At 47.9% G+C, this 26111-nt stretch overlaps 1 protein-coding gene across 1 annotated transcript in view; it reads right to left on the bottom strand.

Annotated features, from left to right (window-relative positions):
* The window catches only part of LOC139230174 (complement C4-like), a 231338-nt gene that overhangs the window by 75887 nt on the left and 129340 nt on the right, over positions 1 to 26111 (bottom strand). The window contains exons 19-21 of the mRNA XM_070862016.1: positions 11015 to 11085; positions 7879 to 8018; positions 1394 to 1603 (exon numbers count right to left, since the gene is read on the bottom strand). Of these exons, the coding sequence (XP_070718117.1) occupies positions 1394 to 1603; positions 7879 to 8018; positions 11015 to 11085 (421 nt within the window). The remainder of the gene's footprint in view (positions 1 to 1393; positions 1604 to 7878; positions 8019 to 11014; positions 11086 to 26111) is intronic.

Genomic DNA, 26111 nt, shown 5'->3' with positions numbered 1-26111 from the left:
TAGTTTCCCAATTGGTTCCTCAGAAGAGAACTGCGTAAGTGCCTTGTGGTTTACACGGAATGGAGACCGGGGTAATAATAACCATCGATAGATTGAAAACACTTACTACAGTGAAATGGGACATAAGCTTGTTTTCCTTGGGTAATTTTAAGTGAGAAAAGTGAAGGGTAGTAAACCTGAGAGAAAGGACTTACACTTATGTAGCACCTTTTCCCACCTGAGGACGTCCCAAAGTGCTACATAGCCAAAGAAGTAGTTTTGATGTGCGGTAACTGGTGTAATGCAGGAAATGAGTCAGCCAGTTTGCGCACAGTCGTGATAGTTATTCTCCAAGGGCCTTTGAGGGTGTGTACGAGGCGCACAAGCGCCCGTAGAGGCTGCACAAGTTCCGGGATTAGGCTTGCACTGTGCATGCGCTAATACCCGGAACTTGCGGTCTGTCACACCATCCACATCCCTGGAAAAAGGGCCTCCGTGGGCTATTTGCCAAACTTCTGCCCAGCGAATGCCCGTGAAATTCTTATGCCCGGTAAAAGCAGGTGTTAGGCCTGCTTTTGCCAGCGCGAGAGTTTTAAAAAATAGAAAAATAAAACGTCATCAATTATTTATGCATTCGAAAACCTGTGAAATAAGATAAGTTTATTTTTAGCCCCTTTAAAACATGTATATTCATTTTTCAAAAAATTACATTAATGTTTTAAATATATAATTAATTGCCATTTTAATTATTTGTAAATATGTGATTTACATTTTTTTTTATTTGGACTGTAGAGGTATTTTTTGAGGTATTCCCATTCCCATACACAGAATCCCCAAAAGTATGAATGGGGTTCCCCTTCTGCCATTCGTTGGGCCGGCCCATGTGATCCCTGGGGCGCTTGCGAACCGCCTGCACCCCTGAGATACATGGGCCTCTACCCGCGGGCTCCCGGAGAGAGGCCCTGGACCATGAATCTCCGTACCTCCCAGACCACCGGGTACGCGGATATTTTATTTGCGGATCGGAGGCATTTCCCCGCGGGAAGCCTCCGACCATAAATTCCGGGCCAATGTATATGCACACTCGTGCACTGGGCCGAGCTCAGTCGACGCGTATAACATTTCTTTCTGCATCAGTGATGGGGGACGAAGTTGGGGGAGCCGGTCAGAAACTCGCTCAGCAGCAACACCTAGTGCCGAGAACCTACAATGACATCGTAAGAAGTGAGATGGGAGAACTCAATGGGAAATGATTGACAATAATCAATGTTGTCAGAAAAGCATGATCCAAAATCGAGACAACGTAAAATACATAAAATACGTAGACAGGAATTATGCGCCATCCAGAGGAGTCTTAGTGATAAATAGATATACAGCAGAGGAATAGAATATACATTTCATAATATCCACTTACCACCACTTTGAGGATTTTTGTAATGGCGTCACCTATTGGTTGTGTCTTGCTGAACGCAACCACAGTGATCGGAATATTCCTAATGGCTAGCGGGACCACAGAGAAGTATATGGGATAGGCCGAGTTTGCTCGAACAGTCACAGTTCTCGCGTTTTTCTCGCCTGTGGCAGGACTGCAGAGGATCTCGACAGGCTTCATGTATATATGTATCTGGATGGAATATAAATGCTTGTACGATTAATACGGTGAAGCAAAATCAATTTATACATTTTCCAAGCGAACAGGCATATATGGCGGCACGTACAACGTTGCAAAGGAACTGAGAACCGATCGCTCCCCAGGCCACTTGGAGCAGGGCTGCCCTTTCAGGCTGAGAATTGCCAGACCCAATGTTACTTGCTGAGCTTACATCCAAGTTAAGACTGTTACGTTTACACCTCACGGGTACCTGACAGTTAGTTTAATTTACCATCGATGCAAACCAGCAGCTGCTTTTTCCATTAGCACCGCCCACCTGTTGTTGAAAGATCATTCCTTAAATTTTCAATTTGCTTGTCTGGCAAAATGCTAGCGCTGCCTATGTCCCTGTTACAGTTTGAACCCTTTCCAAAGGCTGAATTTACACTGCCGCTACAACGTCCCAAATCCGGCTGTCCGAAAATCGGAATTGTCCAAAAACCAGACATTTTTGAGAAAATACCGTCTGATATTCAGTGAAATAAAATCTGGAATTATTGTCCAAAAACCAGCGGGCCGCACTAGTTATCGGCTTCACAGCTATGTTTTAAATGGCGTGCAATCTGTCTGACCTTGCCGAATGACCCTCGACCCGACCCACACCACCATTAATATTTTGCCTGTCTGATTTTATTGATTTTCTTGACCGAAATCTGGAAAAATCCAAAAACTGGCACAGTCTTGATCCCGAGCTTGCTGGATTTGAGACGTTGTCCTGTATTATCCGGGATCTGCATTACAGGTCTGGAATTGCCAGCTGAAGAAAAAGGAAGTTTTGCATTTATACCATGCCTTTTATAGCCTCAGGATATTCCAGAGCGCTTTACACCTAATGCAGGATTTTTTGAAGTGTAGGCACTGTTCTAAAGTAGCAAACCCAGCAGACAACTGGAGCACAGTAAGCTCACACACACAGCAATGTGACAATGACCAGATACTCCGTTTCAGTGATGTTGGTTGAGGGATAAATATTGAGCAAGTCAATGGGGTTAACTCCCCTGCTCTTCGTCAAAATTTGTGCCGTAGTATCTTTCTGCACCATTCCTGATTGTCCTTTCCGTTGAAGTCAATGGAAAGGAGAATGAGGATAAGTGTTTATTGGGCTGTCGATCTGAGATTGTATGCTTTACTATCACCAAAAGTTAAAACTATCTCCTAAGAATCTTATCGAAATTAACACTTTGTATCATTCATTTTTCTCTGTTTCAAAATGTGGGCGTTGAACTTTCATTCTATCTCTCTCACACCCTCTCACACTTGTGAATGAATCTGGGGGCTGGAATTTACGAACCTCGGCGAGTCCATGGTGGGTAGCGGGTCCCGACCCCTCTGATGGCCCCAGCCCACTGAGCAGAATGAATTTCACCTGATTGGGCTTGTTAAGTCAGCCCAGCGAGTTTCCCGGCCAATTGAAAGAACCGGGTCTGAAGACGTCATTTGATGACACGTCATCAGCCAGTTTCCTAACGGGACCATGCCTAACTTTCCTTTGACATTTGTGCTACGGTGCTGTAAACACTGATAGAGGTGCACAGCTGCACCCAGGCTCTCCCCGTAAATCCCATCATAAGCATATGGAGGGAGTTGCAGCACACAAGGGGGTCCCCTTCCCTTCCCATGGGCAGAAGAGATCGCCACAGGAGATCAACGCAGCACTGGTTGCACATTGCACAGGAGGGCACAAGCAGCAATTTTGTCAGCAGGACCACGCTGCAGTGTCGCAAACATTTCAATGACCTTAGTAGATCACGAAACGTTACTGCAAAGCCACACTCTACCTCATCCTGCTGTGCCTCTCATCACATCCCCATCACTCTGCCTTCCCTATTCTACTCCTGAACATCCTTACTCACACCAACTTACCTTGCACCTCCACCCATCCCTCTCTATCTACATTATCACTTCCGCATCTCACTAGCCACCCCTCACACTCACCCTCATCCTAATGCAATTATACCAATTAACAACACACGAGGGTAGGCACTTGGGTGTTTTATCCAATGTTCATGTCAAGTTTCTTTTAACATGCCATCAAACAATGAAACCTTTATTTTCAACACTTGGCATTTTTGGATAGATTTGTGTGCACCTTTGGAAGTGGTTAGTGAGTTGCAGTGAATGGTGAGACATAACGGAACCCCCCGCAATGGTGATGAGTGTGAAAGGGATGACTTGGGCATTGTCGGCCTTATGGGTGGAGTGGAGCCAACCTGGCTCATCATCTGGCAGCTAGGGTGTACAGCATCAAGTGAAGTAAGTCTGTCCATAATGAGGCCATCCATGGCCTCCCGGGCAGCAATGTGGTCGGGTACTGATGACCTGTGTCCTGTGCAGCATCAGTTGATTGCAAAGAAGGTTGGTGTTGTTGGTGCTGCTGGTGTGCCTTTTGCTGCTGGTGTTGGGGCTGATTGTAGTGGGAATCTGAAGTCCAAATTAAGAGAGCAAAAAGAACAGTGAAGCTGATCGAATAGATGGCAGGTGAAGGAGAGATGACAGAAGTGCTCTGTTAATGGTGGGAAAGGTAATGAGGTCAGACTGGATTAGTCTTGTGTAAAGACTTGCAGCAGCGTGAATCTGTAGTGGATCCACAGTTTAAAGAAGTTAATGGCTAAAGAAACATTTCTCAATCAACTGGGAGCTTTGACTTGACATTTGAAGCTGTCAAGTCATCAGCTGAAACAATGGCCACTGGCCTCCTGCCTCAGCTTCACTAACGAAGTCTAGGCACAGCAGGAAGCCGGTGGGCGACCTGTGAAATTCAAAAGGCTTGGGAACAAACATTGTAAAGTGGCTGTAAACAAGCCACTAATGATTTTAATTGCCTCCGCCGCATGTCGGGTCTGCTCAGCGCTGGCATATCTGACATTCTGACATTTGGTAAAGGCGCGTGGCAGCGGGATGAGAGCAGGGGCCCAACCCGCTGTCAAAAAGCAACACTTTCTCACCTGACCTGCCACCGATCGTGTTCGCTGACCCCCTGGAAATTTCCCCCATGGATGTTTAACAATTCCCTGCCCTAGTTTTGGTGATGGGCAAACTCTTTGTTTCGATAATTACCTACAGTTTGTATCTATGGCCGTTAATTGACCGGTAAAAAATACATGCATTGTTGATGGTGAGTCTCGATTGTTCAGGTTACTCCAGCATGGGAATGGAAAAGCCAATGGGGGGGTAACGAGTCCTCGAGATTAATTTTCACAGACGGGCAGGCAGAAAGTAGTTGGTTGTGAATCGGTCACCCGTTTTAAACACACCCCATTTTTCATATCCATTACTCAATGGAACAAAAATGGTCTGTGTTTTAAAACTGGCACCTTTGCTTTATTCTTGTTGGTAAAAGTGATAATTCACCCCAAACCTGTGGACATTGAGCACAGGGACATCCTAAAGCTACCTGCGATTTTGCCACATAACACACCATGAAGATCTTCGCTCATACTCGGAAGGAAGGAAGGAAGGAAGGACTTGCATTTATATAGCACCTTTCATGACCACCGGACGTCTCAAAGCGCTTTGCAGCCAATGAAGTAATTTTGGAGTGTAGTCACTGTTGTAATGTGGGAAACGCAGCAGCCAATTTGCACACAGCAAGCTCCCACAAACTGCAATGCAATAATGACCAGATAATCTGTTTTTGTTATGTTGATTGAGGGATAAATATTGGCCAGGACACCGTGGATAACTCCCATGCTCTTTTTCAAAATACTGCCATGGGATCTTTTACGTCCACCTGAGTGCAGACGGGGCCTCGGTTTAATACCTCATCTGAAAGAAGACACCTCCGACAGTGCAACACTCCCTCAGCACTGCACTGAAGTGTCAGCCTCGATTTGTATGCTCAAATCCCTGGAGTGGGACTTGAACCCACAACCTTCTGACTCAGAGGCGAGTGCGCTACCCATTGAACAGGCATAAAGCCCTCATTTACCACCAAAAGGGTTTAAATAAATGATACAATAAACCTTTTAAAATCACTGAAACATTCAAAAACCTTTAAAATTAGTTTACATTATTTTGTCCCATTGAAAAAATGTTAAAATTTACTTTTCAAAAAATTAAACTATTACATACATAAGGCTGGATTTTCGGTCTTCGGCCTCTCTTCGGTCGCTCTGAGGCCGGCTGCTTAACTTGGGATTTTCACTTGCTCAGCCGGCCTAGCACCCTAAAAGAGGTGTGCAATGCATCCCTCAGCACTCCGCCCCACATTCAGGGCCCAACTGATTAATTTTGTGGCCGCAGGCGCAAACGAATTTGGTGTTGCAACAGAAGCCCGACGGAATTTGCACCCCAGTGGATTACAACGGATATACGGCACATAAACAGGCCATTCGGCCTAACCAGTCCATGCCGGCGTTTATGCTCCACTTGAGCCTCCTCCCGTCTTTCCTCATCTAAATCTATCAGCATAACTCTCTATTCCCTTCTCCCTCATATGCTTGTCTAGCCTCCCCTTAAATACATCTATAGTATTCGCCTCAACCACTCCCTGTGGCAGCGAGTTCCACATTCTCACCACTGTCTGGGTAAAGACGTTTCTTCTGAATTCCCTATTGGATTTCTGGGTGACTATCTTATATTGATGGCATCTAGTTATGCCCTTCCCCACATTCTCTCTGTATCCACTCTATTAAAACCTTTCATAATTTAAAGATATCTATTAAAAGCCTCTGACCACAAATTCAGGGTAAAAAGTGTTGTTGGGAAAATGTTGGGGTGCATTATTATAGAAGCAGTAGCAGGGCATTTGGAAAAGCAAAATTCGGTCAGGCAAAGCCAGCATGGATTTATGAAGTGGAAGTCATGTTTGACAAATTTGCTGGAGTTCCTTGAGGGTGTAACGAACAGGGTGGATAAAGGGGCAGCAGTGGCTGTGGTGTATTTGGACTTCCAGAAGACATTTGACAAGGTGCCAGACAAAAGGTTACTGCACAAGTTAAAAGTTCATGGGGTTGGGGGTAATATATTAGCATGGATAGAGGATTGGTAACTAACAGAGAACAGAGAGTCGGGATAAATGAGTCATTCTCTGGTTGGCAACCAGTAACTAGTGGGGTGCCGCAGGGATCAGTGCTGGGACACAAACTATTTACAATCTATATTAACGACTTGGAAGAAGGGACTGAGTGTAACGTAGCCAAGTTTGCTGATGATACAAAGATGGGAGGAAAAGCAATGTGTGAGGAGGACACAAAAAATCTGCAAAAAGACATAGAAAGGCTAAGTGAGTGGGAAAAAATTTGGCAGATGGAGTATAATGTCAGAAAGTGTGAGGTCATGCACTTTGGCAGAAAAAATCAAAGAGCAAGTTATTATTTCAATGGAGAAAGATTGCAAAGTGCCGCAGTACAGCGGGACCTGGGGGTACTTGTGCATGAAACACAAAAGGATAGTATGCAGATACAGCAAGTGATCAGGAAGGCCAATGGTATCTTGGCCTTTATTGCAAAGGGGATGGAGTATAAAAGCAGGTAAGTCTTGCTGCAGCTAGACAGGGTATTGGTGAGGCCACACCTGGAATACTGCGTGCAGTTTTGGTTTCCATATTTACGAAAGGATATATTTGCTTTGGAGGCAGTTCAGAGAAGGTTCACTAGGTTGATTCTGGGGATGAGGGGGTTGACTTATGAGGATAGGTTGAGTAGGTCGGGCTTCTTCTCATTGGAATTCAGAAGAATGAGAAGTGATCTTACTGAAACATATAAGAATATGAGGGGGCTTGACAAGGTGGATGCAGAGAGGATGCTTCCACTGATGGGGGAGACTATAACTAGATGGCATGATCTTAGAATAAGGGACCGCCCATTTAAAACAGAGATGAGGAAAAATGTCTTCTCTCAGAGGGTTGTAAATCTGTGGAATTCGCTGCCTCAGAGAGCTGTGGAAGCAGGGACACTAAATAAATTTAAGACAGAAATAGACAGTTTCTTAAACGATAAGGAGATAAGGGGTCATGGGGAGCGAGCGGGGAAGTGGAGCTGAGTCCATTATCAGATCAGCCATGATCTTATTGAATGGCGGAACAGGCTTGAGGGGCCAAATGGCCTCCTCCTGCTCCTATTTCTTGTGTTTTTATATTCTTATATCTGGGAATAGCTGCTTTGTCCTTTGTTTTACGTGTAAATGCTCTGTGATTATGGAATATATTTCGGCTTTGCAAGCAAGATAGAATGCAATTGTCTCTCCCGTCCATTATATCTTTATCTTTGTTGTTTGCCATATTTATTGCTTTCTGTTTCCCATCTTACCTCGATGTCCACTTTGAGGTAATTGTACAATATCGCTCTCACTTCCAATTGTTCGTTTCTTTTCACGGAATATGGTAGCCTCAAAGATATAAAAAATGGCCTGAAGACTCTCATCGGCTTGGGTTCCGCCACACAAAAACCTTAAATTTAAAACAAATACATATACACGTATATCAAATGTCAAACACGTGTATCATAGCGATATAGGTTAGACACCGACTCCTGGGAATCCCTGGCCCACGAGGAAGAGCATCCGGGGGGGCGCTGAGCACCTCGAGTCTCTTCGCCGAGAGCAAGCTGAAGTCAAAGCGTCGAAAGTGGAAGGAGCGTGTGTCAACTCAGGCTCCGAACCCACCCTTTCCTTCACCGACTGTCTGTCCCACTTGTGACAGAGACTGTAATTCACATATTGGACTGTTCAGCCACCTAAGAACTCAAATATCGGTGTACTTCCTTCAATGACTGTCTGTCCCACCTTGTGACAGAGACTGTACGTCCCGCATTGGAATCTTCAGTCACCTGAAAACTCACATTTAGAGTGGAAGCAAATCATCCTCGACTCCGAGGGACTGCCTATGATGATGAGGTTAGTTAATATCATAGGGCAGTAATGTTATCCAGCAGCAAGTGTACAGGTCTTATGCAAGTGTTGTCTGGAACTGGTGCTTCAGAAATAATCCCTTGATGAAATCAAATATTATTTCCATTTTGCTTCACCTCAACTTGTGTCCCTGAAGTCTTTGTGCATTATGACATATTCAGTACAGGATTTGCCAAAAGTTTCCACTGATATCAAGCCCAAAATTCACAACTCTGCTGGAGCACTAACTGGAGGTGACTCGAGTTCAACCTCACACGGAAAATTCAACTTGGAAATGGGCAATAGCAAATCGACATCCTGTTATAGTTTCAGTCTCCTTATTTAAGGAGGGATATGCTTGCATTGGAGGCAGTTCAGACAAGGTTCACTTGGTTGATTCTGGAGATGAAGGGGTTGACTTATGAGGATAGGTTGAGTAGGTTGGGCATATACTCTTTGGAGTTCGGAAGAATGAGAGGTGATCTTACTGAAACATAAGATTCTGAGGGGGGCTCGACAGGATAGATGCAGAGAGGATGTTTCCCCTCGTGGGGAAATCTCGAACTAGAGGGCATAATTTCAGAATAATGGGTCGCCCATTTAAAATGGAGATGAGGAGGAATTTCTTCACTCAGAGGGTCATGAATCTTTGGAATTCTCTGCCCCAGAGAGCGGTGGAGGCTGGGTCATTGAATATATTTGAGGTGGAGATAGACAAATTTTTGAACTACAGGATAGTGAAGGGTTATGGTGAGCGGGGGTGGGGGGGTGGGGGGCAGGGAAGTGGAGTTGAGGATGAGATCAGATCAGCCATGATCTTATTGAATGGTGGAGCAGGCTCGAGGAGCCAAATGGCCTACTCCTGCTCCTGTTTCTTATGTTCTTATGCGCTGCGACCGACTCCACTGAATTCAATGGGGAAGAATGTGGGCCGAAGTGTAAAGCTGGTTCACTGGTTCCTATTTTGCCCTTTGACCCATGACCAGTGATCACCTCTGAACCAAACAGTCATGTGTCACCATTTCTTCGCACTTAAATTACATAGGATTACCGAGGATTATACGGCACAGAAAGAGGCCATTCGGCCCAACCAGTCCAGGCCAGCGTTTATGCTACACTCGAACCTCCTCCCGTCTTTCCTCATCTAAATCTTTCCGCATAACCCTCTATTCCCTTCTCCCTCATATGCTTGTCTAGCCTCCCCTTAAATGCATCTATAGTATTAGCTTTAACCACTCCCTGTGGTAGCGAGTTCCACATTCTCATCACTCTCTGGGCAAAGACGTTTCTTCTAAATTCCCTATTGAATTTCTTGGTGACTATCTTATATTGATGGCCTCTAGTTATGCTCTTCCCTACAAGTGGAAACATTCTCTCTGTATCCACTCTATCAAAACCTTTCATCATTTAAGGTCCTCAATTAGGTTAGCCCTCAGCCTTCTTTTTTCACGAGAAAAGAGACCCAGCTGTTCATCCTTTCCTGATACGTATAGCCTCACATTATCCTTGGAAATCTTCTCTGTACCCTCTCCAGTGCCTTTATATCCTTTTGATAATGTAGCGACAGAACTATATGCAGTACTCCAAGCGTGGTCCAAACCGAGGTTTGATACAGGTATAATAACTTCACTACTTTTCAATTCTATACCTCTAGTAATAAACCCTAGTGCTTGCTACCCTGGGTCGTAATTTTTAGTGATTGGTGTATCTGTACTCCAAGATCCCTTTGTTCCTCTACCCCACCCAGACTCGTAACCTCCATGTAATAAGTGACCTGCCTATTCTTCCTATCAAAATGTAATAACTCACATTTATCTGTGTTGAACTTCATTTGCCAATTATGTGCCTATTCTTCAAGTTTATAATTGTCATCTTTAATTTGTTGCAGTCCTCCTCAGTATTGACTATCCCCCCAATTTGATGTCATCCACAAATTAAATAAACGTACAGTATTTCCAATTAATAAATGGTTCTCAACCATATTTATAATGTTGCTCTAAACAATGCTGAGATGAGCAGAATTCAACATTAAAATACGAGAAAATTAATTTAATGCTCTGATAACTTCACAAGCCGATGTCAGCCCAGGACACTCAGCAACACTCAAGAAGCTCGACACCACCCAGGACAAGCAGCCCGTTTGATTGGCACGCCATCCACCAGCTTAAACATTCACTCCCTCCACCACCGGTGCACCATGTACCATCTACAAGATGCACTGCAGCAACTTGCCAAGGCTTCTTCGGCAGGACTTCCCAAACCTGTCCCTTAGAAGGACAAGGGCAGCAGATGCATGGGAACACCACCAGCTGCACATTCCCCTTTAAATTACACTCTTGGAAATATATTGCTGTTCCTCCATCATCGCTGCTGGCTGAAAGTCCTGGAGCTCCCTCCCTAACAGCCCTGCGGGATTACCTTCAGCACGCAGACTGCAACGGTTCAAGAAGGTGGCTCACCACCACCTTCTCAAGGGCAATTAGGGACGGGCAATAAATGCTGGTCTCGCCAGCGAGGCCCACATCCCAGGAACGAATAAAAAAAAAAGATTTTTACCTTTATTCTCAAACATGCCAACCGCCTGAATTTCCCAAGTTGTTATGGAATCGGGAATGTTAACTGGAAGCCTGGAAACACAAGAGAAAATAAATAACCATTGAATATCTGAAATGATGGATATGGGACTGTAAAAGTGCAGTATACATGCTGATTGTTGCTGTTTGCTGATGAAATCCTTTCACTAGATCTGCATTCGCACAGTATTTCGTGGTTCACACCGTTATACCGAACCGGTTGTGAGCTGTATGTTGACCGAGTATAACTTACTGGGCCTTCCTTTTGAAACTTTTCTTTGTCATGGTGGTTATACTGGAGTGGTTATACATTGGCTTCTTTTGTTCAAAAATGAAAGGTGAATCTCTCACGAGATGGAAGGTGGAAAGGAACCAATATTCGACACCATCTGATATTGGTCATTTTTCTGAAATCACAGCTGGAGTGGACATTAGTAATGTGGGTGCTTATACAGGGAAAACGATGGTCCCAATTTAGAAGTAATACTATTCGATTATCACACCTAACTGCTTTAGAACTGGACCAGCCACATTAATAATGTGGCCACATGATGCAGGTCAGAGGCTGAGTATTCTGCGGCGAGTGTCTCACCTCCTGACTCCCCAAAGCCTTTCCAACATCTACAAGGCACAAGTCAGGAGTGTGATGGAATACTCTCCACTTGCCTGGATGAGTGCAGCTCCAACAACACTCAAGAAGCTCGACACCGTTCAGGACAAAGCAGCCGCTTGATCGGCATCCCATCCACCACCTTCAACATTCACTCCCTCCACCACCGGCGCACCGTGGCTACAGTGTGTACCATCTACAAGATGCATTGCAGCAACTCGCCAAGGCTTCTTTGGCAGCACCTCCCAAACCCACAACCTCTACCACTGAGAAGGACAAGGGCAGCAGGAGCATGGGAACACCATCACCTCTGCGTTCCTCTCCAAATTATACACCATCCTGACTTGGAAGTGTATCGCTGTTCCTGCATCGTTGCTGCGTCAGAGAGTAAAACACATGGCTCAAAGACTGGTGTGAGAGAAATGGGTTTTGGTTCGTGGGACACTGGCATCATTACTGGGGTAAGTGGGAGCTGTTCCGTTCCGACGGGCTCCACTTAGACCGTGCTGGGACCAGGGTCCTGGCAAATCAAATAACTAGGGCTGTAGAGAGGGCTTTAAACTACTTAGTTGGGGGGAGGATTCAGGTGAGCGAAAAAGTAAAAAGTCAAAGAATAAAGAGAAGGCAATAGATCAGGGTGGGTAGGACTGGGGGAAATGAAAACCAGAGCATGCCAGGAAGGGACAGAATGTATAAACATAAAGGTGAATCAGAAAGTGGGGTCAAAGCAGGAAAAAAATGGTAAAAAAGCAAATTTAAAGGCTCTTTATCTGAATGCGCGTAGCATTCGTAACAAAATAGATGAGTTGATGGCACAAATAGATACAAATGGGTATGATCTGAGAAGTGACCAGGACTGGGAACTAAATATTCAGGGGTATTTGACAATTCGGAAGGACAGACAGAAAGGAAAAGGAGGTGGGGTAGCACCATTAATAAAGGATATCATTGTGTTAGTGATAAACGATATTGGCTCAGAAGATCAAGATGTAGAATCAGTTTGGGTGGAGATAAGGAATAATAAGGGGAAAACATCTCTGGTGGGCATAGTCTATAGGCCTCCTAACAGTTGTTACACTGTTGGACGGAGTATAAATCAAGAAATAATGGACTTGTGAAAAAGGAACGACAATAATCGTGGGTGATTTTAACCTTCATATTGATTGGACAAAGCAAATTGGCCAGGGTAGCCTTGAGGAAGAGTTCATAGAGTGTATCCGGGATAGTTTCCTTGAACAGTACGTTTCAGAAACAACCAGGATGCAGTTGATCTTAGATCTGATACTGTGTAATGAGACAGGATTAATAACTTATCTCGTAGTAAAGCATCCTCTAGGAATTAGTGACCATAACATGGTTCAATTTCAAATTCTTTTGGAGGGTGAGAAAGTTGGATCTCAAACCAGTGTCCTAAGTTTAAATAAAGGACACTACAAAGGTATGAGGGCAAAGTTGGCTAAAGTGGACTGGGAAAAATTATTAAAGTATGGGACAGTTGATGAGCAGTGGCAGACATTTAAGGAGTTATTTCATAACTCGCAGCAAAAATATATCCCAATGAGAAGGAAAGACTATAAGAGAAGGGATAACCATCTGTGGCTAACTAAGGAAATAAGGGATGGTATCAAATTGAAAACAAGGGTATATGATGTGGCCAAGACTAGTGGGAGGCCAGAGGATTGAGAAACTTTTAAAAGACAGCAAAGAACGACTATAAATATGAAGGGCCGAATGGTCTACTCCTGCACCTATTTTCTATGTTTCTATGTTTCTATAAAGAGAGGGAAGATATTTTATGAACGTAAACTAGCACGAAATATAAAAAACAGATAGTAAGCGTTTCTACAGATATATAAAAAGGAAAAAGAGTGGCTAAAGTAAATGTTTGTCCCCTAGAGGATGAGCCTGCTGTAAAGCGCTTTGAGATGTCCGGTGGTCGTGAAAGGCATTACATAAATCCAAGTCTTTCTTTCTTCTTTCAATGTAACTGAATATCGGGCAGGGTATATAAAGGATGACCGAAGCGATACTGGTTATTTTGCATCGCTGCCCATGTACAATTTCAGCTGCGATGAGTTTGGTGCCTGGGGCCAGTGAGAACATGCGATGGGACAGAGTAGACAGGGCAGTGTCTTGGACGATCTGCCGTCTCCTGCGGCTGGCGCCCACGCCAGCCGGGACAACGTTGCCTCAATCAAGTGCGGAGGGGAGAAGGGCATCGACGAGGATGTGAGGTGCAGATGGGCTGATGTGGAGACAGAAGCGAGTGAGGTTAAAGAGCTGTACATCGGCACTGTTTCTGATGGAGAAGAGGTGGGCTCGGAAGCTCAGCTAAGGCTCTAATAGAAATCCCAGGCACCAAACTCATCGCAGCTGAAATTGTACATGGGCAGCGATGCAAAATAACCAGTATCGCTTCGGTCGTCCTTTATATACCCTGCCTGATATTCAGTTACATTGAAAGAAGAAAGAAAGACTTGAATTTACATAATGCCTTTCACGACCACCGGAAATCTCAAAGCGCTTTATAGCATATCATCCTCTAGGGGACAAACATTTACTTTAGCCACTCTTTTTCCTTTTTATATATCTGTAGAAACGCTTACAATCTGTTTTTTATATTTCGTGCTAGTTTACGTTCATAAAATATCTTCCCTCTCTTTATCATATTTATAGTCGTTATTTGCTGTCTTTTAAAAGTCTGCTTAAGCCAGAGATGGTGGTGTGGAACGGGGACGGTGTGGGTTATTAACATGCACATTTTGCTGGGGGAACAGGGGTAACCGAAGGTAACGGTTTTTGGTGTCGCTAATGTTTGGTTGTGATTTATCCAAAGCACCATCAATATAAGATAGTCACCAAGAAATCTAACAGGGAATTCAGAAGAAACCTCTTTACCCAAAGAGTGGTGAGAATGTGGAATTCGCGAGCACAGGTTGAAGTGAATGGTATCGATGCATTTAAGGGGAGGCTAGACAAACATATGAGGGAGAAGGGAATAGGGGGTTATGCTGATAGATTTTGATGAAGAAAGACAGGAGGAGGCTCGAGTGGAGCATAAACGCCAGCATGGACCGGTTGGGCTGAATGGCCTCATTAAGTGTTGTATACACTTTGTAATCCTACTTACCAATGTTGGACAAGTAGCCTGACAGCACAAAGGCAGTGGATGGGGTTGAGAGGTGGTGGATGAGAGGTAGAGCTGGTTATCATCAGCATACAGATGGAGGCGGAATCAACCAGTGCGGATGATGTTATGATGTGAATGAGGAGGGGGAGGAAGGGGCAAGGATAGAGGTTTGCGGCACGCCACTGCACTCTAGAGAAGATCTGGCTGCGATGGAATAGCCTACACTGAAATCTAGATAAGAGAAGGTGTGGAGAATGGTGTCAAAAACTGCCAATAGATTGTGGGGGATGAGAAGTTACAATGGACCATGGTCACAGTCGCACACAATGTTGCCCCGGGTCACTTCAGTCCTATGGGAGGTGCGGGAGCCGAGCTGCAGAGATTTGAATTGATAGTTGCAGGAGAGGAGTGAAGAATCTGGGAGGTGACAACACGTTGAAAGTTTTCGGAAAGGCAAGGTGGCTTGGAGAGGGATTCTTAATGTGCCGCGACCGAGCAGATAAGCCGTGATTTTTGAGCAATGGAGTGATGATGGCAGGTTTGAAAGGAAAGTATTTAGCGCCGAAGGAGAGGGAACTAAAGGACCTTTGTTACCTAGTATTGGGGCCAGGAATGGAAATCCGGTGGTCAGCAGATCAGTCGCCACGCGTTTGGGGGAGCAGGAGGTGTCATGTTTGTAACTACAATGTAACACCACTGTATTACTGTATACACTCAACTGAGATGCACACCTTGACCACAGGGGGTGAACTTGTGGGAGACACTCCTTACCTGATCACACAGGTATATAAAGGGAGGTCCCACACAGGGTCATCACTTCTGGAATCCTGTAATAAAGAGCTAAGGTCACAGAGTGGCCTTGTCCCTGGAATGTGCCACGTGTGGTTTCATGCTATAGAGTAAGGACTTTACATTGGCGACGAGAAACGGGAATTCATGACCCACGAGAATGCCCACCGGTAGCACAGAGGAACGGTACTGTGTTGGGGAAGAATGGGACGATTTTGTTGAGAGGCTTCAGCAAAGCTTTGTAACTAAAGACTGGCTGGGGGATGCAGCGGCTGACAAGCGAAGGGCTCATCTCCTGACCAGCTGCGGGCCAAAGACTTACGCGCTCATGAAGGACTTACTGGCACCCGAAAAGCCGTCGGACAAAACCTTTGAAGAGCTCAGCAAATGAATCGGGGAGCACCTCAAACTGGTGAGCAGCATACACATGGCTCCACACAAATTCTACACCCACTGATGCCGTGAAGGACAGAGCATACCAGACTTTGTAGCGGACCGCCGGCGTTTGGCCAGCCGCTGTAAGTTCACAGTCGCCTGCAGGGGGGAGATGCTAAGGGGCTTCTTCATCAAGGGTATCGGTCATGCAGGAATTTTTCGCAAGTTAATTGAGACCAAGGACTTGACCTTGGAAGTGACAGCATTGTTAGCTCAAACTTTTATGGCGGGGGAGGAAGAGACAGAAATGATTTACGCACGCAATTCTGCCTCTAACGTGGTGATGGATCAGGGAGTCAACATTATAAATGCTACTCAGAGCCCCGCAGGCAGGCAGGGGCAGTCCGACATTTACCAGGCAGCAATAGATCCCAGAACAGGATCTCAACAGAGACAATGGCAGGCTGAACAGACATTCACGCCATCACAGTGGACAATGTGGCTCGGGATGGAGCCATTGACACCCACTAATAGGGTACTTAAGAGCAGTCAAAGGGACAGTCAGCAAGGAATTCCTGGCCATAGTCACTTTGTCCTAACAATGGAAACTTTAACTCATGCTGGAGGTGTGGGGGAAAACACTCAGCCAGATCTTGCAGATTCCAACATTTTGTCTGCAGAATCTGCAATTTCAGTGGCCATTCAGCTCGAATGTGCAGAAAACCTGCAATCAGACTGATATATGAGCAGAGGGACCAGAAGAGGGTTCTGTGAGGCAGGATGACTTTTGGGGCAAATCGATGGACGCCGAGGTTCAGCGGGTCCATGCGGCGAATATTCACAGTTCATACACCAAATCGCCACCAATGTTGAACTGCATCCCAGTACGCGTGGAGCTGGACACTGGGGCCAGCCAGTCATTCATGGGCGTTCAGCAATTCGAGAAGATATGGCCACTCAAAGCTAGTAGACCCAAATTAGAACGTATTGAGACACAATTACGGACTTACACCAAGGAAATCATTCCGGTGCTAGGCAGTGCAATGATGGCTGTCACACACAATGGGCTAGTGAACCGGCTGCCACTCTGGTTGGTCCCGGGCAATGGTCCCGCTCTGTTAGGGAGGAGCTGGTTTGCCGAGATGAACTGGAAATGGGGGAATGTTCTCGCAATGTCCTCGGTGGAGCGAAATTCATGCTCACAAGTCCAACAACAATTCGAGTCACTATTTCAACCGGGCATCAGGACTTTCAAAGGCACTAAAGTGGTGATACACATCACCCCGGGCGCCAGGCCAGTGCACCACAAAGCCAGAGAGGTGCCGTATGTGATGCGGAAAAATAATCGAGAGCAAATTGGACCGGCTGTTGCGAGACAGCTTCATCTCGCCTGTTGAATTCAGCGACTGGGCGAGCCCCATCGTTCCCGTTCTAAAAGCGGATGGCTCTGTCAGGATCTGTGGCGACTACAAGGCCATCATCAATCGGGTGTCCCTATAAGACCAATACCCGCTCCCAAGATCGGAGGACTGCTTTTCCACGCTGGCAGGCGGCAAGCTGTTCACCAAGTTGGATCTCACTTCAGCCTATATGACCCAGGAACTGGCTGACGAATCCAAACTACTGACCACCATCACCACGCACAAGGGACTGTTTGCGTATAACAGGTGCCCATTTGGCATTCGATCAGCGGCCGCGATTTTTCAACGTAACATGGAAAGCCTGCTTAAATCCATTCCTGGAACGATCGTATTCCAGGACGACATCCTCATCATGGGTCGAGATACTGAGGAACACCTCCACAACTGAAGGAGGTGCTGTGCCGACTGGACCGGGTAGGCCTGCGACTCAAGAAGTCTAAATATGTGTTTTTAGCTCCTGAGGTTGAGTTTCTGGGCAGGAGGTTTGCTGCAGATGGGATTCGGCCCACCGAATCCAAAACAGAGGCGATTCGACGAGCACCTAGGCCCTGCAACACATCGGAGCTGTGTTCATTCCTGGAACTGTTGAACTATTTCGGGAACTTTCTGCCGAACTTGAGCATGTTGTTGGAGCCACTACACGTGCTCCTGCGTAAGGGTTGCGATTGGTTTTCGGGGGACTGTCAGGAACGGGCTTTTGATCGGGCGCGAAACCTACTTTGTTCAAACAAATTGTTGACCCTGTACGACCCCTGTAAACGTTTAGTTCTGACTTTTGATGCATCGTCCTATGGGGTTGGGTGCGTGCCGCAGCAGGCTAATGCTGAGGGTCAGCTACAACCTGTGGCTTATGCCTCCAGTTCGCTCTCTGAAGCAGAATGGGATATGGCATTGTCGAGAAGGAAACGCTTGCATGTGTCTATGGTGTAAAAAAAATGCATCAGTAACTCTTCAGTAGGAAGTTTGAATTAGAGACGGACCACAAGCCACTCACATCCCTGTTGTCAGACAGCAAGGCTGTCAATGCCAACGCATCAGCTCGCATACAGTAGTGGGCCCTCACGCTCGCTGCTTATGACTACTCTATCTGGCAGCGGCCCGGCACTGAAAACTGCGCTGATGCACTCAGCAGGCTCCCACTGGCCACCACCGAGGGGGCAGCGGAGCAAAGCACCGAGATGGTCATGGCTGTCGATGCCTTTGACAGTGCAGGCTCCCCCATCACAGCCCAACAGATCAAAATGTGGACAAACAGAGATCCCCTCCTATCCGTGATTAAGAAATGTGTCCTGACTGGGGATTGGGCGCTCGCACACGGAGCATGCCCTGAGGAGGTCAGACCGTTCCACAGATGGATAGATGAGCTCTGCATCCAAGCCGGCTGCCTACTATGGGGCAGCCGGGTAGTCATTCCCCAGAAGGGCAGGGAGGCATTCATCAGGGAACTCCACAGCGAGCACCCAGGGATTGAGATGATGAATGCCATTGCCCGGTCACACGTTTGGTGGCCTGGAATTGATTCAGACCTGGAACACTGTGTTCGCAGGTGCACAACGTGTGCCGAGCTGAGTAATGCCCCCAGGGATACCCCGCTCAGCCTGTGTCCCTGGCCCACCAAGCAATGGTCACGCATTCACGTTGACTACGCAGGCCTGTTCATGGGGAAAATGTTTCTCAATGTAGTAGATGCGTACTCGAAATGGATCGAGTGCATCATCCTGAATTCATGCACGTCATCAACCACCGTGGAAAGCCTACATGCGATCTTTCCAACTCATGGCTTGCCGGACATCCTGGTTAGTGACAATGGCCCGTGTTTCACGAGCTATGAATTCTGGGAGTTTATGTCGGGCAATGGCATCAACCACGACAGGACTGCGTCATTCAAGCCTTCCTCCAATGGCCAGGCGGAACGGGCAGTCCAAATCATGAAGCAAAGTATGCTCAGGATTCAAGAACCCTCCCTACAATGCCGCCTATTGCGCCTCCTGCTGGCCTATAAATCCCGCTCGCACTCGCTCATGGGGGTCCTGCCCACAGAACTACTCATGAAACGGACACACAAAACTCGGTTGTCCCTCATCCACCCAGTCCTGACCGACATAGTTGAGGGAAGCACAAGTCACAAAATAAGTACCATGACTGTAATACAAGGGGGAGTTGTATAGAAATAAATGATCCTGTATTCGCCCTCAATCATGCCATGGGGCCCAAATGGCTTGAGGCTACTGTAATTGGCAAAGAGGGGAATAGGATCATTGTGGTAAAACTCAACAATGGTCAGATATGCCGTAAGCATCTGGAGCAAGCAAAAAAAAAGGTTCAGCATGGACACGGAGGAACCTGAAGAAGACCATGAGATGGAGCTCATAACACCGCCAGTGAACGAGCAACAAGAGCAATCGGAAGAATGCACAGTCCCAGCGGTCAGCCCAGACAGGCCGGAATCACCACAGGTGACAGACACTCACGTCAGCGTCCAACAAACAGAGCCCCAACTGCAGTGCTCCACGAGGGAGCATAGACCACCTGAAAGACTGGACCTATGATCCCAGTAAGACTTTGGGGAGGCGGGGAAGGTGATGTCATGTTTGTAACTGCAATGTAACACCACTGTATTACTGTATACACTCAACTGTGATGCACACCTTGACCACAGGGGCTGAACTCCTGGGAGACACTCCTTACCTGATCACACAGATATATAAAGGGAGGTCCCATGCAGGGTCTTCACTTCTGGAGTCCTGTAATAAAGATCTAAGGTCACAGAGTGGCCTTGTTCCTGGAATGTGCCTCGTGTGGTTCATGCTATAGAGTAAGGACTTTACAGGAGGTATGTCTGATGGACTAAATTAACTCAGCGAGGGCATGAAGCCAAGATAATAGAGGGAAAGAAGGTATTGATCCCTTTTAAAAAAAAAATTTGACTATCTCTGGTAAAATTACTGAAAAAGGTAAGTCATGCCAGGAAATATGTTCATAAGAATCATTCCAGAAATTGGGGAGAGAAAGAGAAAGACTGGGGAGGGAGAGAGAGAGAGAGAGAGAGAGAGACTGGGGAGAGAGAGAGAGAGAGAGAAAGAGAGAGACACACTGGGGAGAGAGAAAGAGACTGAGGAGAGCGGGAGAGACTGGGCAGAGAGAGAGAGAGAGAGAGAGAGAGAGAGAGAGAGGAAGAGAGAGACTGGGGGAGAGAGAGAGAGAGACTGGGGAGAGAGAGAGAGAGAGAGAGACTGGGGAGAGAGAGAGAGAGAGAGAGACTGGGGCGAGAGAGAGACTGGGGAGAGAGAGAGAGGAAGAGGGAGACTGGGAGAGAGAGAGAGACTGGGGAGAGAGAGAGAGAGAGACTGGGGAGAAAGAGAGAGAGACTGGGGAGAAAGAGAGAGAGACTGGGGAGAAAGAGAGAGAGACTGAGGAGAAAGGGAGAGAGACTGGGGAGAAAGAGAGAGAAACTGGGGAGAGACTGGGGAGAAAGAGAGAGAGACTGTGGAGAAAGAGAGAGACTGGGGGGAGAGAGAGAGACTGGGGAGAGAGATAAAGACAGAGGAGAGAGAGAGAGATGGTGGAAAGAGAGAGAGAGAGAGAGACTGGGGAGAGAGCGTGAGACACTAGGGAGATAGAGACAGAGACTGGGGAGAGAGAGGAAGACTGGCGAGTGGGAGAGAGGGAGACTGGGGGGAGAAAGAGAGAGAGAGAGAGAGACTGGAGAGAGAGAGAGACTGTGGAAAGGGAGAGAGGGAGACTGGGGGGGGGAGAGAGACTGGGGAGAAAGAGAGAGAGACTGGAGAGAGAGAGAGAGAGAGAGAGAGAGAGGGAGAGACTGGGGAGAGAGAGAGAGAGAGAGAGACTGGGGAGAGAGAGAGTGAGAGAGAGAGACAGAGAGAGACTGAAGAGCGAGAGAGACAGAGGAAAGAGAGAGAGAGAGACTGGAGAGAGAGCGTGAGAGACTAGGGAACTAGAGATAGAGAGAGAGAGAGAGACTGGGAAGAGAGAGAGTGAGACTGGGAGAGAGAGAGAAAGACTGGAGACAGAGAGAGAGAGAGACTGGGGAGAGAGAGAGAGATAGACTGGAGAGAGAGCGTGAGAGACTAGGGAGAGAGAGAGAGAGACTGGGAAGAGAGAGAGAGAGAGACTGGGGAGAGAGGGAGGCTGTTGAGGGAGAGTGACTGGAGAGAGAGAAAGAGAGACGGGGAGAGATAGAGACTGCGGGAAGAGAGAGAGAGAGACTGGAGAGAGAGCGTGAGAGACTAAGGAGATAGAGAGAGAGAGCGACTGGGGGAGAGAGAGAAAGACTGGGAGAGAGAGAGAGAGAGACTGGAGAGAGAGAGAGAGAGAGAGAGGCTGGGGAAAGAGAGAGAGACTGGAGAGGGAGAGAGACTGGAGAGAGAGCGTTCATGACTGGGGGAAGATAGAGAGAGAGAGACTGGGGGAGAGAGAGATACAGAGACTGGGGAGAGAGAGCGACTGTGGAGAGAGCGCGAGGCTGGGGAGAGAGAGAGAGAGAGAGACTGGGGAGAGAGAGAGAGACTGTGAGAGAGAGAGAGACTGGGGCAAGAGAGAGACTGGGGAGAGAGAGAGAGAGAGACTGGGGAGAGAGAGAGAGACTGGGGAAAGAGAGAGAGAGAGACTGGAGAGAGAGCATGAGAGACTAAAGAGATAGATAGAGAGAGAGAGAAAGACTGGGGAGAGAGAGACATAGAGATTGGGGAGAGAGGGAGGCTGTTGAGGGAGAGTGACTGGAGAGAGAGAAAGAGAGACAGGGGAGAGATAGAGACTGCGGGAAGAGAGCGAGAGACTGGAGAGAGAGAAAGAGAAACTGGAGAGAGAGCGTGAGAGACTAAGGAGATAGAGAGAGAGACTGGGGGAGAGAGAGAAAGACTGGGAGAGAAAAAGAGAGAGAGGCTGGGGAAAGAGAGAGAGACTGGAGAGGGAGAGAGACTGGAGAGAGAGAGATAATAGGAATGGGGACAGAGAGAGACTGTGGAGAGTGTGCGAGGCTGGGGAGAGAGAGAGAGAGATCTGGAGAGAGAGCGTGAGAGACTAGGGAGATAGAGAAAGAGAGAGAGACTGGGGAGAGAGAGAGATAGAGAGATAAAGACAGAGGAGAGAGAGAGAGAGACGGTGTAAAGAGAGAGAGAGAGAGAGAGAGTGAGAGAGAGACTGGGGAGATAGCGTGAGAGACTAGGGAGATGGAGAGAGAGAAAGACTGGAGAGTGGGAGAGAAAGAGACTGGGGGGAGAGAGAGAGTGTGACTGGGGGAGAGAGAGAGAGAGAGACTGCGGAGAAAGAGAGAGATTGGGAGAGAGAGACTGCAGAGAGAGAGAGACTGGGGAGAGAGAGAGACGGTGGAAAGAGAGAGAGAGAGAGAGAGAGAGAGACTGGGGAGAGAGCGTGAGAGACTAGGGAGATGGAGAGAGAGAAAGACCGGAGATTGGGAGAGAAAGAGACGGGGGGAGAGAGGAGACTGGGGAGAGAGAGAGAGAGTGTGACTGGGGGAGAGAGAGAGAGAGAGACTGCGGTGAAAGAGAGAGATTGGGAGAGAGAGACTGTAGAGAGAGAGAGACTGGGGAGAGAGAGAGAGAGAGATAGAGAGATAAAGACAGAGGAGAGAGAGAGAGAGAGACGGTGGAAAGAGAGAGAGAGACAGTGGAAAGAGAGAGAGAGAGAGAGACGGTGGAAAGAGAGAGAGAGAGAGAGACTGGGGAGAGAGCGTGAGAGACTAGGGAGATAGAGAGAGAGACTGGGGAGAAAGAGAAAGACTGGAGAGTGGGAGAGAGGGAGACTGGGGGAGAGAGAAAGTGAGAGAGACTGCGGAGAAAGTGAGAGACTGGGGAGAGAGTGAGAGAGACTGGGGAGAGAGAGAGAGAGACTGGGGAGAGAGAGAGAGAGAGTGACTGGGGAGAGAGCGAGAGAGAGCGACTGGGGAGAGAGAGAGAGAGATAGAGAGATAAAGACAGAGGAGTGAGAGAGAGATGGTGGAAAGAGAGAGAGCGAGAGAGAGACTGGGGAGAGAGCGTGACAGGCTTGGGAGATAGAGAGAGAGACTGGGGAGAGATAGAAAGATTGGAGAGTGGGAGAGAGGGAGACTCGGGGGAGAGAGGGAGAGAGACTGGGGGAGAGAGAGAGAGACTGCGGAGAAAGAGAGAGATTGGGGAGAGAGAGAGACTGGGGAGAAAGGGAGAGAGACTGGGGAGAGAGAGAGAGAGACTGGAGAGAAAGAGAGACTGTGGAATGGGAGAGAGAGAATGATGGGGGAGAGAGAGACTGGGGAGAGAGTGAGAGACTGCGGAGAGAGTGAGAGACTGGGGAAAGAGAGGGAGAGAGAGAGTCTAGGGAGAGAGAGAGAGAGAGAGAGAGAGAGAGAGAGAGTGGGGAGAGAGAGACTGGAGAGAGAGGGACTGGAGAGAGAGAGAGACTTGGCATGAGAGAGAGAGACTGGGGAGAGAGAGAGAGAGAGAGAGAGACTGGGGTGAGAGAGAGAGAGATTGGGGAGAGAGAGAGAGAGACTGGAGAGAGAGAGAGACTCTGGAATGGGAGAGAGAGACTGATGGGGGAGAGAGAGACTGGGGAGAGAGAGAGAGACTGAGGAGAGAGAGAGAGACTGGAGAGAGAGCGTGAGAGACTAGGGAGATAGAGATAGAGAGAGAGAGACTGGGGAGAGAGAGACTGGGGAGAGAGAGACTGGGGAGAGAGAGACTGGGGAGAGAGAGACTGGGGAGAGAGATAAAGACTGGGGAGAGAGATAAAGACTGGGGAGAGAGAGAGAGAGAGAGAGAGAGAGAGAGAGAGAGAGAGAGACACTTGGGAGAGGGAGAGATAGACTGGGAGAGAGAGAGAGAGAGAGAGGCTGGGGAAAGAGAGAGAGACTGGAGAGGGAGAGAGACTGGAGAGAGAGCATTCGAGACTGGGGGAAGAGAGAGAGAGAGAGAGACTGGGGAGAGAGAGAGAGAGAGAGAGACTGGGGAGAGAGAGAGAGAGAGAGAGACTGGGGAGAGAGAGAGAGAGAGAGAGACTGGGGAGAGAGAGAGCGAGAGAGAGACTGGGGAGAAAGGGAGGGAGATAGAGAGATAAAGACAGAGGAGAGAGAGAGACGGTGGAAAGCGAGAGAGAGAGAGAGAGAGAGAGAGACTGGGGAGAGAACGTGAGAGACTAGGGAGATAGAGAGAAAGACAGGGGAGAGAGAGAGAGAGAGAGAGACTGGGGAGAGAGAAAGAGAGACTGGGGAGAGAGAGAGAGACTGGGGAGAGAGAGGGAGAGAGAGAGAGAGAGAGAGAGAGAGACTGGGGAGAATGAGAGAGAGACTGGGGAGAAAGGGAGAGAGACTGGGGAGAAAGAGAGAGAGACTGGGGAGAAAGAGAGAGAGACTGGGGACAAAGAGAGAGAGACTGGGGAGAGAGAGAGAGACTGCGGAATGGGAGAGAGAGACTGGGGGAGGGAGAGAGAGACTGGGGGAGGGAGAGAGAGACTGGGGAGAGAGTGAGAGACTGGGGAGAGAGTGAGAGACTGGGGAGAGAGGGAGAAACTGGGGAGAGAGGGAGAGAGAGAGAGAGAGAGAGAGAGATTGGGGAGAGAGAGAGAGAGAGAGAGAGAGACTTGGCAAGAGAGAGAAAGACTGGGGAGAGAGAGAGACAGAGAGATTGGGGAGAGAGAGAGAGAAAGACTGAAGAGGGAGAGAGACTGAGGAAAGAGAGAGAGAGAGAGAGAGACTGGAGAGAGAGCATGAGAGACTAGGGAGATAGAGAGAGAGAGACTGGGGAGAGAGAGAGAGAGAGACTCGGAGAGAGAGAAAGACTGGAGTGAGAGAGAGAGAGAGACTGGGGAGAGAGAGAGATAGATTGCAGAGGGAGAGAGACTGGGGAAAGAGAGAGAGAGAGCGTGAGAGACTAGGGAGATAGAGAGAGAGAGACTGGGGGAGACAGCGAGACTGGCGAGAGAGAGAGAGAGACAGAGAGATTGGGGAGAGAGAGAGGCTGGGGAGAGAGAGTGACCGGAGACAGAGAGAGAGAGAGAGAGAGACAGAGAGAGTGGGGAGAGATAGAGACTGCGGGAAGAGAGCGAGAGACTGGAGAGAGAGAAAGAGAGACTGGAGAGCGAGCGTGAGAGACTAAGGAGATAGAGAGAGAGACTGAGGGAGAGAGAGAAAGACTGGGAGAGAGAGAGAGAGAGACTGGAGAGAGAGAGAGAGGCTGGGGAAAGAGAGAGAGACTGGAGAGGGAGAGAGACTGGAGAGAGAGCGTCCGAGACTGGGGGAAGAGAGAGAGAGAGAGAGAGAGAGAGAGAGAGACTGGGGGAGAGAGAGATAATAGGATTGGGGACAGAGAGAGCCTGTGGAGAGTGCGCGAGACTGGGGGAGAGAGAGAGAGAGAGAGAGTCTGGAGAGAGAGTGAGAGAGACTAGGGAGAGAGAGAGAGAGAGAGAGAGAGAGAGAGACTGGGGAGAGAGAGAGATAGAGAGATAAAGACAGAGATGAGAGAGAGAGGATGGAAAGAGAGAGAGAGCGAGAGAGAGACTGGGGTGAGAGCGTGAGAGACTAGGGAGATGGAGAGAAACACTGGAGAGTGGGATAGAGGGAGACTGGGGGAGAGGGAGAGAGTGACTGGGGGAGAGAGAGAGACAGAGACTGCGGAGAAAGAGACAGATTGGGAGAGAGAGAGACTGGGGAGAGAGAGTGAGAGATAGAGATATAAAGACAGAAGAGAGAGAGAGAGAGACGGTGGAAAGAGAGAGATAGAGAGAGAGAGAGACTGGGGAGAGA

Source organism: Pristiophorus japonicus, chromosome 19, assembly GCF_044704955.1.
Source record: "Pristiophorus japonicus isolate sPriJap1 chromosome 19, sPriJap1.hap1, whole genome shotgun sequence".
Lineage (NCBI taxonomy): Eukaryota > Metazoa > Chordata > Chondrichthyes > Pristiophoridae > Pristiophorus > Pristiophorus japonicus.
This window is presented reverse-complemented; position numbering and strand designations above follow the sequence as displayed.